The sequence below is a fragment of the Microcebus murinus genome, chromosome 23 (assembly GCF_040939455.1).
Source record: "Microcebus murinus isolate Inina chromosome 23, M.murinus_Inina_mat1.0, whole genome shotgun sequence".
Lineage (NCBI taxonomy): Eukaryota > Metazoa > Chordata > Mammalia > Primates > Cheirogaleidae > Microcebus > Microcebus murinus.
In genome coordinates this window covers 23418616-23431595 of record NC_134126.1, presented here as the reverse complement: position 1 = coordinate 23431595, position 12980 = coordinate 23418616, and the positions used below count along the sequence as shown (strand labels likewise).

Sequence of the window (12980 nt, the reverse complement as noted above, 5' to 3'; positions counted from 1 at the left end):
AACTATTTGGATTTTTTATTTTAATACTTTCTTTCCAAGTTTGTGCCAGGGGCACATAGTACATCAAACCAAAAATCATAATTACAGGTATTAAAAGCCTATATTTTTAAGAACATATTGATAAAATTTGGGAAGGTCTCAAAGAGAATTGGTGTCTTCCAAGATTTGCTTCTTTTTTGGACAATTCTACCTTGAAATAGTACCAGGAACTTGAAACTCACATTATAAAATTTCATCCTGAAAATAGCCACTTAATTAGAAAAAAATGAAAGAGATTCCCCCCCAAAAGGCTTTTTTTTTTGTCTTTTAGTTTTCCAGTCACCTGATACTAAACCTCTAGGCAAGAGTCCAGAAATCTAGTTTAATTTAGTCATCTTACAGACAAACTAAGGTCTAGAGAGGTAACGTGACTTGCCCCAGGTCACAGAGCTAAGAGCAGAACCCAGGCTTTCTGGTTCAGCAATTTCCACACCTGGTAAAAGGATGAGGGGTCCTGCCAACCACTCCGGCAATTCTTCCTAAGACATATGTTCCTAGACACTGACACGACCATACAGGTTGTGCACTTTATACGACTGGGCTATGTCTAAAAGGATGTCATTCATGGTAGACACCATAGATTTGTACATGTTTACAATGAAGTTCTGGCTGTTGGCAGTACAAAGTGCTGTGCCAGGGCAATAGCTCATGAAGGCGCACACTCCTGGAGAGACCCAAGTCGCCAATCACTTCTCAACTCTTACGGCCACATGACAAGCAAAAAGACCCTCATTTTTTACTTTCTCCATTTTCCTTTCAATCAATGTTGACTTTGAAGAGAAAAAGGCAAAACACAAGCAAAGGAATTGAGATATTTATTTAAAAAGGAAATTCCAGGGAATGTACCCTGCTTCATCTTAGGAGCTGCATCCAACCCAAATGCCTATAACATCAATATCTGCAACCCTGTGATCCCCAATGTTAAGAAGTCATGATCTTGAAGCACTGAATGATCCCCACTCAAGAAACAGTTAAGTTGTACCTAGTATACTGTGTTAAGATGAGAAAGTACATTATATTTTATAATGGTCTTCAACCAGTATTAAAATAGGAAAAAAAGGAGTTTTCTGGCTTTCCAGAAAAGTCTATTCCCTGAGCATCCCAACTAATTGAGGTTGTGTTAGAGAGACTGCTCTTTCTAGACAATTAAGTCTAACATTACATAACTCATCAAGTAAAAACCAAACCAATTAAAAGAAAAGATCTGCTCCCCAACTTAAAACATTAAGATATTAAACGTGATTTTTTTAACCTTTAGAAACAATGTAAAATGTATTATACACAATCACGCACATATTTAAAAAACCCAAATTAATCTCCAATTTTTCTATGTAATTGCTAGTTGTTCTTTGGGTCAATTAAATACTAAAACAATAAATTAAAATTGCTTTAGCACAGGAAGAGACAGATAAGTGGCTGATATAACATGATAGGATGTTTCAACCCTGCGAGACTGTAGGTTCTCATAATGCAGGAGACTGGTTATAGCAAGGGACACTTTCAAGTCCGTCTCTAAAAGGACTCATTTTCTGCTACCATGGATAAACCTCACACCTACTGATCAGAACTTCCCAGCGCCTGGCTCAGAATTCCAGGCCTGTGTCAGAGAGCAGATGGTATGTTTTGGAAGAGAAGTGGTCAAACTTACTAATTCAACGATCTCAATATATGACTTATCTTGAAAGAAAAGGAAAAAGCTCAGCAAAGGAAACAACAACAACAACAAAACAATGAAAATGTTAAGTAAGAGATAAAGAATTTGGTTTAAGAAGGAACATGAAAAAAAATCCTCCTGGCTGGCTAAGAACCCAATTATGTTTCAAACTAAAATTTTAAGGAATAAAAGCCCCATTTTCCAAAATATCATATTACAGAAGTCAATGTAATGATAAATGGACTCTACATAACGTTCATATATTTGATCCCTATGAAAAGGGAAACTATTCCTGCCAGTTTGATCATCCCTTTGAAGTCCATAGTGCATCTGTTAAAACCGTGTGTAGGCATTCCGTTGCTGCTGCTGCTGTAATGGTTGCTGCGCTTGCTGCTGTTGCAGGCGAATTTGCTGGGAATAGGGATCTTCCAGGGATTTGACAAATATGGTAGTTCTGGGACCAGTCTTCCACACAATGCCATTGGCATCTTTCACTGAAGATTCCACTGTGATGTTGTGTGTTCCAAGGATAGCGAAGTTCAGCAGAAACTGAGTACTGAAGTAGTCATTATGAGGTTCAACCCTCTGCTCCATCTCATTGGTCATATTGTCAATGGGTATCTGGAATGAAAGAATTGTTAAATGATGACAAGAGCTGACATTTATTCAGTGCTTACTATGAGCCAGGCCTGTTCTAAGAGCTTATTTAGTCCTTGCAAACAACCAAGAGATAGGTACTACTATCGTCCCTGTTTCATACATGAGGCTGCTATGGCAGAGAAGTTAAGTGGTTTCTCCAAGGTGACACAGGTAACGAGTGGTGGAGTTGGAATCTGAACTCAGCAGGCTAACTCCAGGGCCTGCACTCTGAACTATTAGTAAGCGAAACTGCCTCCTCACTTTCAACCCCTTTACGTGCTGGCCTTTCTTCCTCGCTTACCTGACCATCTCCAAATCCCTATCTTTTTTTTTAGTCTGGGATGAGATATTCATTCTGAAGAAACAGGATGAAGCCACCTGTTCCAGGAGCTTAAAATCTAAGAGGTTGAAAAAGCACATAACACTACATAAATTTAAGTTAGGTTTTTCTCTCCTAGTTAGTCTGATTTTATATGACTTAAGTAATGTAGTGGTTCCTTACTCCTTTACCAAATTAACTTTAGAACTTGCACGCGACTCACTTAATCATCAGTGTCTTGTTCAGATTGGTAGTATGGTATTTTATAAAACACATTTATGGGCTCACTCATTTATTTAGCCAGATGCTCATGCCTTTCTCCTTCAAAGAACAGAATAAAATCTGCTGGTGCACCCTTATTGTATGCAAGATGAAGTATGGTAAGAAAAAGAGTTATTCTGAGAATGCATATAAAGGTAATCTTAAAGGATATTTGACCAGATTGCTCTATGTTCATGTGTGTGTTTCTGTAGTGTAATTAATTATATAAATGTGTCCTCCTGCTTTGCGTCTCAACGAGCAGTTATCATGAGGTCAATTTTCTAGAGATATTTATCTGTAACATTAATGAACTGAAGTCACCAACCAGTGTAAGATCTTAGAATTATTTCTAGTATAGATACTTTTATCCCCCTCACTTTCAGCTTTTGTAGGGTTTTTATTTCCCTAAAGAATATGTCTAAGAAAGAATTTCCTTAAAAGGACCAGCAGTCAGCCTAGGCAAAATGATCATCCTGAAAGTGTGCATTTTAAGTTGCAAACTCACTGTGAGAAATATCACAAAGCAATCATGTACTACACAGCTTATTGTATCAGCCTCTGGCTTTAATCAATGCCTCTTGAGAGGTAAGTTAACAAGCAGAAGACCAGTGCTTCTAGGTTTAAATGTTTTTTTCCTAACAGCAGAAATTATATACAAGAAACAAAGAGAATCATAGTTATTGTTTCGAAGTGAGGAGACAGCTGCAGAAGGGGATAAATTAACTACGGAAATTCTCATTACAACCTTCTGTGACAGCAGAGATCACCCAGCCATAACAGCTGTACTCTAAACACAGTACATTATTTTTTTTCATCATTCACAAAATACTTATTGAGTGGTACAAGGTGCCATGTTTTGTGTCATAAAAGTCAAAAGAGAAGAAAAGAAAAGAGAATGAAGGCTGAGCCTTATCAGAGAGTGGACAGACTGCCACAGTAAAGAAAGTAGTGACGACTTAAACCAGACCTTCCCTTGGCTTTTTAGCCTAAAACATCTGAAGAGAATTAAATGCTCTCTTTTTTATACCTTCACTGATAACCCCTCCCTTGCTATGGGTCCTCAGTTCAAATATGCCACAACAAATCTGTACATAACCAATCCGGGCATCTGCACGACTTTGCTAATACAATTGTGGACTTGTTCCTTGCTCCATTTACTGTGGCTGAACCACCAAGGAATTAAAGAAAGGAACACTCTATATTTAGAACATTGGTATTTCATGGGCACAGATTCAGCATCTCAGCTCTGGCTACTAACGTAAGCTTGATTTTGGTTATGCTTACCTACCTCGTAACTTCTCAAAGTAGCAAATCTCTAGGGTTACACCCTTACGGCAAGATTTTACTTTATCTGACCACTATATATTAATGCTAAATACATTTTAAAAACTGCTAACATTTATTTAAGTTAGAGAAAAATAAATAGAAGTATGCTTTTTGGGGGGAGGGCTTGGGTGGGTTAGGGAGACAGTTATTCTCCACTCCTGATGTTTCCCTCCACGTGGAGGGACCTTCCATTAGATCAGCAGTACTGGCCTCCAGGGCAGAGGTGAGTCTTACTGACTGGTAAGTTTCAGGGTGGGAACTAGGCATGGGAAGATAAGTACCTTCTCTCTCCCTTCTTTGGGCATCAGAGTACTCCTCCCTGCCATAAATTTAACCAGAGCAGGCTCTCATATGTACTGGCTGAGGCTGGGTAGGAAAATTCAATTTGGAGGTCTCAGGTTAGGAAGTCCTTGCTGCCAGGCACCTGAGTGAGGTTTCCCACAACTCTAGCAGTAATAGAATTCATATTTTGGTATCTGTTGCCTGGATGCTTTGTCTATTAACTGATTCAGGCAGGGAAAAGAGAAGTGTTGTTTATTAGCCCCCTCAAACCTCAATATGTGCTGTTAATTTATGTCCATCTGATCGTGTTGGAGGTGTAATTGCAATCTGTCTGCTTAACCACGAGAAACACTGGAAAATTTCCATCGATGAGTTCATCAAATTTGTATCACAATTCTGCCTCTTCTCTAAATTACCTTGTAGTCTTGTCCAGATTTACTCTGTAGCGTGGAAGAAACATTCAGACAGACAGACTGAATTTTGCGGAAGAGTCCAGGTTTAGACCCGTGCTGAACCACGCCCTCTACTTTCAGCGCCAGCTGCTGGTTGTTCTGGACAGCGATGGGCTCTGCCGGGTTCCGGGGCGAGGGTGACAGAGCAAGCTGGAATGGCAACATTAAAATAAATGCCAACAACCAAGAGCAGGCTTCCTTCTGATGAACACGTCTGCACTAATCACTGGTTACAGGCTAACACGCTCGCATACGTACCCCGACCTCTGCACGACCCAACTGTGGCGGGCCGACCAGGCGGAGGTACCTTTAAAGTCCTAATGCCTCCTTTAAAATACCACTGCATTTTTCACCTCAAATCTCAGTTCTGTTTGACGGTAACAGAGAATTACAGAACAGAAGAGGCACTGTTCTAGTTTCTCTGGTGGGGCATTTCTTTAACAATGAACCACTTCCTAGCAGGGAAATACACTACGTAAATTTCCATGTCCAGCTGCCGGTCTGGTCTCCTTGGTCTTAGGTAATTTTACATAGACTAAATTGAAATGTAAATGAACTTCTACAATTACCTACACAACGAAGTCACCATGGTATAAAAATGTCAATATCCACAAATGAACCAAATGACATTTTAAACCTCTCATTAGAGCAATTTTTTAAAACAAGTATGAAAAACTCCAAATACACATCAATTACAGAAAGCTCGAATCTTGCTAAATGAGAAGATGGAAGAAACGAGTCTTTTTGATAATGCTGTTGAGCTACTAAACTAATCAGCCCTGGAGACATCCTACCTTAGGACTTCTTATCTAGAAAATCAAGCTTTCTTATTATTCAGGAAATTCTGAAATGGAATGCTCTGTTAATTATAATTAAAAGCATTTGAATGGATACAAAAGTTCACTGAAGACATTAACTGATTGGAATAATCCAAGAAATTTCTCAGAAATGACAATTTTTCCCTTTTCCAATAATTCTACTTTTTGAATGAAAAATAGTTTTTGACTTCTGAGTGGCTTAAATGCTTCAAAATACTAATTCTCTTCACTGGCCAGCCCCTCAAAACTTGTTAGTTAGAGGCAAAAGTGCTTTGAAGGTAGGACTGGTGATGTTTTACTGTACCTGATCCATTCTAGGTTGGATCTGAACAGGCTGATCAGACAAAGACTTAGGTCAAGATCCTTGCAGGTACTAGGATAAAGCCCATTAACTTACTCCTGGAGGTAAGGGACAAGTGAGAGTCCAGTTAACCAAAAGCCTGTCTCATAGCCTTTGGCACTGACAGTTAAAGAGGGAGAGAGTTTAACTCACAAGTCCCATTCCCTTCACAAAACCACCTGATGAAGGGAGGAAAGACTTAGAACTAAAGGCTGTAAGGTTTTATCAAAACCAAAGGTGAGATACTAAAGTGTAGTTATATGTACCACTTATCTGGAAAAGATAGTTTTTAAACCTATATTAACCCTAGTATTCTTCCTACATTATTACCTTGATGCTGGTAGACTGCAGTTTCTGGAAAAAATATCTCTGAAATGAAAGGGGAACTTTCAGCAAAGCGATGATGGCATTGCAGAGGCATGCTGTATGCTGGGGGAAGAAAAGAAATGAAATCATTTGATAATACATTTTCAATTTCATCAACTAATGGTACATTCAGTTTAAAACAACAAATGCTCATATAGATTATTACAAAATGTACATACCAATCAGGAAATAGCACAATATCCAGGAGCGGTGCATATCTACAAACTCTTTCATGTTGAGAAGTATAATTACAGATTTTACTTTATTTTCAAGTATATTCAATAAAAAATAAATGATAGAAAAGAGAATATCTACATCCTTCAAGGCCAAGCAATGTGCACATTTAGCGTTTCTATAGCGCTTAGAGCTACTAGACATATTATTATATAATTACATTAGATACCAAAACATACAGTAACTATCATAGGGCAGAATATGGTGAAGAGCACGGTGAAGAAGCCTGAGCAGTATCTAGGCGTTCGAGGCCTGACAGCAGACCCTGTGGTGAGTTTCAGCTTTGAGTTTGCTCATTCTTTCATTCTATCTCCACTAGGTCTCTGTCTCATCTCTGTCTCTCCGGCCATCAGTCCTCAGAGAGTAAGCAATGGTGGAACTTACTAGAATTCAGATGAAAGATGACCACATAGGCCGCTCTATGGGATCCCGAAATTTTAATAAAATGCCTTAATTCTAAAATCTATTTCACACATTTTAAAAATCACAGCATAACTACAGAGGAATAGAAACACAAAGACTGAAAAGCATCTTTTAGATTTGGCATCTTAGTGGAAGTGGTCATAGAATCAAAATTTAAGAATTCAAAGATAGTTAAAAAATTACCCAGTCTAACCCTCACTTTTGCTGGTGACAAAGGTCACACAGGTAATGGAACAAGCTAGAACGAGAACCTAGGTTGCCTGACTCTTCAGTGATTTTGTTCTCTTTCACCAATGACTTACAAACTTAACAGAAGAAAATTTAAAGCATAAGCAGAACACTTAATTTTGGGCAAACCAGAACCATGCCTGCTTGGTCTACAATCCCCTCCTCGGTGACCACCCCCAAGGCACCACTGGCTGAAAACCACTGCACTGTATAGTGGGTGGCCTGTCCTTCTACACTCCTGCTTCCAAGCAGGTGCCATCTAGGTGCTCATGCTGCAAACATTTTTAAAAAGCTGGGTGTTAAGGCTAAAAGCCAGAAAAACCCACTCCTTACTGGGTTCAGGCAGTTGAACATTTTGTGCCCAACAGACTCATAGTACAAATGCCAGGTCATTTGCTTGAGATAACCACAACACAGATTTAAAGACATCAGCTCTATCTCTTTGGGTTTAACTGTTAAAGCAGCACTATTCATCTTCCTGCAACAAGGAATCTGAAAAGCATTTGCAAGAACATACTACCTATGGTGGGACCTTTGATGCCACAATAATGTTAATGGAAAAAAACGTGTTTAAAGGGTGGACTTAGAGAACCACAAGTGACTTCAGGTTGTTTCCTGGCAGAAAGCCACTATTTTGCCTTTTAAAGGGATGAATACAGATTTTGCAATCCCCCAGTGGAAAAGTGTGGACTGTCTCTGAGGTCCATAGCCTTTTGGGTGTACCTCCATAGGTATGTTAGCAGATCACTATTAAAGTAACAGTCTGAAGATGTGAAATTACATATCATGATTAGTAAACCAGCAGGAGGACTAATAATACTCTTTTAATTGCCAGGTCTAACAGACACTTTTCAGTCTTTGTATTTTCTGACATTTCTGTGGCACCTGATAATGCTCTTCTTCCATGAAATTTGTCCCTACCCTCACTTTTTTTCTGATTCTTCCTTTCCCATCCTCTTTCCTAAGATCTTCTTCTTTTGTTTGTTCTTTAAATTCTGAAGCTTTTTCCTCAGTCATCTTCTCTTTCAATCCATATTGTTCTTTATAGACAATTCTCTCTATTCCCATGACTTTAAGAATCTCTATGTTCCTGACCACTTTACAAGCATCCTGGCTCATCTCTTTCTTCCCAGACCTATTTACTATCTGACTGCCTAAACACGGCTACATGTTTGAAAATAAAACCTTCATCTTCTACCACCTCTCTATAATCTGTCTCAGTAAAGGATCAATCAGTTGTGTACTTGGTCACCTGGAAGTCATGTCTTCATCACCTCACATCTAATTAAACACAAAACAAAACAAACAGAAAAAAAAAAACCCATGCCTTGAAAACACTTCCTCTAAATATGTCTCATATATATCTGTTCTTCTCATTCTTACTGCCATTTTATTTAATTTGGTCCTTACTTTGGAATATTGCAAAAACCTTATAACCACTTATCTTTTCTCTACTTTCATGCCCTCCAAGCCATTACCTGTCCTGTTTTTACATAACAATAATATACAATTATCTTAAGCATTTCTTTTTTCCACCCATTTAAAATTTCTACAAAGCCCCCCAGTGCCTAAGGATGAAGTCCAAACTCCTTAACACTGTGTTCAAAGCCTTAGTGGTCTGGCCTCTGCCTACCCTCTCTACTCTCACCTCTCATCCCCTGTCTATACATTACACTGCGGCAGTAACACCTGTTCTCAAAGACACGTTATTTCACATCTCTGCTCCTGAACATGTCCCTGCCTGAGATTCTCTACCCCTCCATATCTGTCTGGAAAACTCATCTGAAAGACACCTTCTCCCTGAATTGCACTCCTACCCCATTTTGCCTATCCTTTGACATAAATCACTTTCTTTTTTGTGCTACATTTCTACCTTGTGCAGAACTCTATTACTGCACATATATTATACTGTATTTATTTGTTTATAAAATCTTTCTTTCTTAGACTATGGACAACTTGAGGGAAGATCCATGTCTCTGCCATATTTGTATTCCTAGGATCCAATAAACACTTGTTGAACTGAATTTGGGGGCTCAGAAAGTATCAAATCTATGAAATACAATTGGCAATGGAGAAAAAGGGAATTAACTTTTGCTAACCACTCCATATATGCAGTATATAGGTACTGTGGTAGGCAATATGCATTATGTCATTTAAACTTCACAGTAATCCTATGAACTATGTATTTTTTTCCATTTCATATGAAAAGGATATTAAGAAATCTGTCTAAAGTCACAGAGCTACTGAGTGGCAGAGGCAGAATCTGAACCTAGTTCTGAATGAGCCTATGGCTCTTTTCTCTGCACCGAGTCTCCTGGACAGAAACCTCCCATTCTCTTCATTACATTTAGTGATTCAACTCCATCAAAATGAAGTTACTGTTTAGCATATATGTAATTTCTTAAGGTGGAGTTTAGAGAGATATGAAAACAATCACTATCTCACACAGATGTATTTCCTTCAAAGATAGTCTTTACAATCTCCCTAAGCAACCAATCTACAGCAAATACTACTGAGAATCTGACATGTAAAGCAGTGTGTCAGGGAAATTATCCATATAATTTGGATAAATTAGTTAAATCTATAGCTCTTTAAGGACACATCCTGCCAATTCACTCTAAAAACTTGATACAGGTTGAGAGTGCAAAATGAGAAGAGCAGAAGCCAGGAGACAGCCACCGGGAATGTCAGCCTCAAACCTGTGAGGGGAAGAGAAACTCTCCAAAGCAAAACGTTCAAAGATCGGGTATTATGGGCCGAATGTCTTTGTTTTCCTAAAATTCATACATTGAAGCCCTAACCCCCAATGTGATGGTATGTGTGAAGGTCATGTCCTTAAAGAAGGGGAAGAGAGACTAGAACTCTCCCCTCTCCTCCCCACCACAATATGAAGACCGGCCAGAAGGTGGCCATCACCAAGGCCAGGAAGAGAGCCCTGACCAGGAACTGAATGGGCTGGCGCCCGGATCCTGGACTTCCCTGCCTCCAGAACTGTGAGAAATAAATGTCTGTTGTTTAAACCACCCAGTCTATGGCACTCTGTTCTAATAGTCTGAGCTGAGACACTGGGGAATGGTCACAGAGGGAGGAGAAAATCTGTATGAGAGTGTGGCAATCTGCCCTGTGACTGGGAAGGCAGGGGAGCAGATTTAATAAAAAGTGAGTGCTTGGCAGCGCCATAGGCAGCAGAGATTCAGCAGGCTAAAGGCTGAAAAGTATACTGAAAGACATTAATGCCATCACCTGGCAGGAACCAATTTACTTCCAGTCAGACAACAAGCCCAGTCCCTTCTGTTCTAGTCGGCCGCTGGTTTTCAACCTTGGCAGCATGATAGAATCACCTGGGAGTGTTTCAAAGTACTAATGCCTGGGCCCCAATTTCAGCGATTCTAAGTAAACTAGTCTGGGGTAGGGCCTGGATATTGGTGTATTTTTTAAAAAGCTTCCTAAGTGATTCTAACGTGTAGCCAGGGTTGAGAACTATTGCAACTTCACTTACATTGTTAAAAAAGAAAAGTTTCATCTGCATTCTGGTAGAGCAGATTTTATATGGTCACGTGGCTATGCACAGTTACAGATGTGTTAAGTGCTTCCCTGGGTTATCTCATTTAATCCCCACCACAGCGCTATGAGGCAGGTACTATATTAACCTTGTTTCACAGATAAGGAGATGGGCACAGAAGGGTTAACTTGTTGAGCTCACATAGTAAGTGCCAGAGATAGGGAAAAAACCCTACTTCCACATTAAAGAAACTCAATAAAACAAATGCCACTTGCCATATAAGAAACAGGAGTATATTTCCGATTGAGCGATTCTACCTCCTCCAAGACATGGTTATATACAGACATCATTCTCCTCTCATATTCACTATCAGCATGGGCTGCTGCCGTAGATCCGTATTCCTGGAAACTGAAGTAAAGATCAGCATCAGTTAATCAATCAAAATAGTAACTATTTTAATGCCTAAACAATATCAGGCACTTTCCACAGATTCTCATTTAATTTTTAAAATAGTAAAGTTATTTTCATTTATAGGCAAGGAAACTGAGGCTTGGAAAGGGCTAAGTAATTTTCCTATAGTCGTGTAACTAGTAAGTGGCAAACTGAATTCAAACCCAGATCTGACTTCAATAATTCTTCTGTAATTCTTAACCACTGTGGTTGTTAGGACACACGAAAGTATCTACACCTTGTTGCTGACATGAGGAGAAAGAGACATAAGACATTTGAAAAGGTAACTATCAATCAAGCCAGCAGATAAGTGCCAAATGACCAATAAAGATATATATGCAATAGGTCAGAATATGGAGGGAGCTGAGGAATGTCATAGAAGAGAATAGTCTTGAATAAATCACTAGGATGCATAAGATTTGGAGAGATGGGAAGTACAGTGACATTCATGGCTGGGGCAATGGCAGAGGTGAAATGCACAGGAATGTTCAGGAAAAGGCTAGTATACAGAGCTGGGGGAAAAGTTTAGACTTTTCCTTTTCCCTTTACTGCTTAAAATCCCACAACATTTCTGAAAATATTTCAAGTGAGAAAAGAATGCCTTCTTTTCTCTTGCATTCTAACTACATACTTGCATTCTGCCTACATTCTAACTTTTGACAATGCAATGTAGGTAATTTAAATATGTTGGGCATAATACTGCTCTTACTATTCCCTAGTATCACTTTAATGGCTATGAAGTGCAAAGCGCATCAGCTGGGTACTTTACGCAGGTTGTTTCATTTAATCTTCACACCCACTCTAAGAAAAAGGCATAATTAGCTACCTATAGTTTATGCATATGTGGCTCAGGGACATGAAATATATTCAGAGCTAGGAATGAGTGATTAGGGATTCATGTGTCTGCCTGGCTCCAACGCTCTGTTCCCTGTTCTGTAATATATCTTTTTTTTTTTTTTTTTTTGAGACAGAGTCTCACTTTGTTGCCCAGGCTAGAGTGAGTGCCGTGGCGTCAGCCTAGCTCACAGCAACCTCAAACTCCTGGGCTCAGGCAATCCTCCTGCCTCAGCCTCCCAAGTACCTGGGACTACAGGCATGTGCCACCATGCCTGGCTAATTTTTTCTCTACATATTAGTTAGCCAATTAATTTCTTTCTATTTATAGTAGAGACGGGGTCTCGATCTTGCTTAGGCTGGTTTCGAACTCCTGATCTGGAGCAATCCACCCACCTCGGCCTTCCAGAGTGCTAGGATAACAGGCGTGATCCACCACGCCTGGCCCATAGATAGATTTTTTTAATGTTAAACCAACCTAGCATTCCTGGGATAAACCCTACTTAATATATTATCCTTTTATGTATTGCTGGATTTAATTTAGGCTTTGTTAAAAGTTTTTATGCCTACATTCATAAGGAATATTTGAATTTGTCCTGTTCACCTAAATTAGCAAATTTATTGGTACAAAGTTATTATTCTCTTATTATGCTTTAAATGTGTACAGGATTTGTACTTACCCTAACTTTATTTACAATATTAATAATTTGTATTCTTTTCCTTGCTCAGACGAGCTAGTTTTATTAATTTTATTAATCTTTTCAAAGAACCAGCTTTTGCTTTCACTGATTTTCTTTACTGGCTTCTTTGACA

The 12980-nt window shown here is 39.1% G+C and overlaps 1 protein-coding gene across 2 annotated transcripts in view; it reads right to left on the bottom strand.

The window, feature by feature from the left end:
- Positions 1-837: 837 nt before the first annotated feature.
- Positions 838-12980, bottom strand: part of INTS7 (integrator complex subunit 7) — a 57983-nt gene continuing 45840 nt past the window's right edge. For both annotated transcript variants that reach the window (XM_012781662.3, XM_012781660.3), the window contains exons 17-20: positions 11159-11291; positions 6461-6559; positions 4937-5122; positions 838-2314 (exon numbers count right to left, since the gene is read on the bottom strand). In XM_012781662.3, the coding sequence (XP_012637116.1) occupies positions 2027-2314; positions 4937-5122; positions 6461-6559; positions 11159-11291 (706 nt within the window). In that variant the 3' untranslated portion in view covers positions 838-2026. The remainder of the gene's footprint in view (positions 2315-4936; positions 5123-6460; positions 6560-11158; positions 11292-12980) is intronic.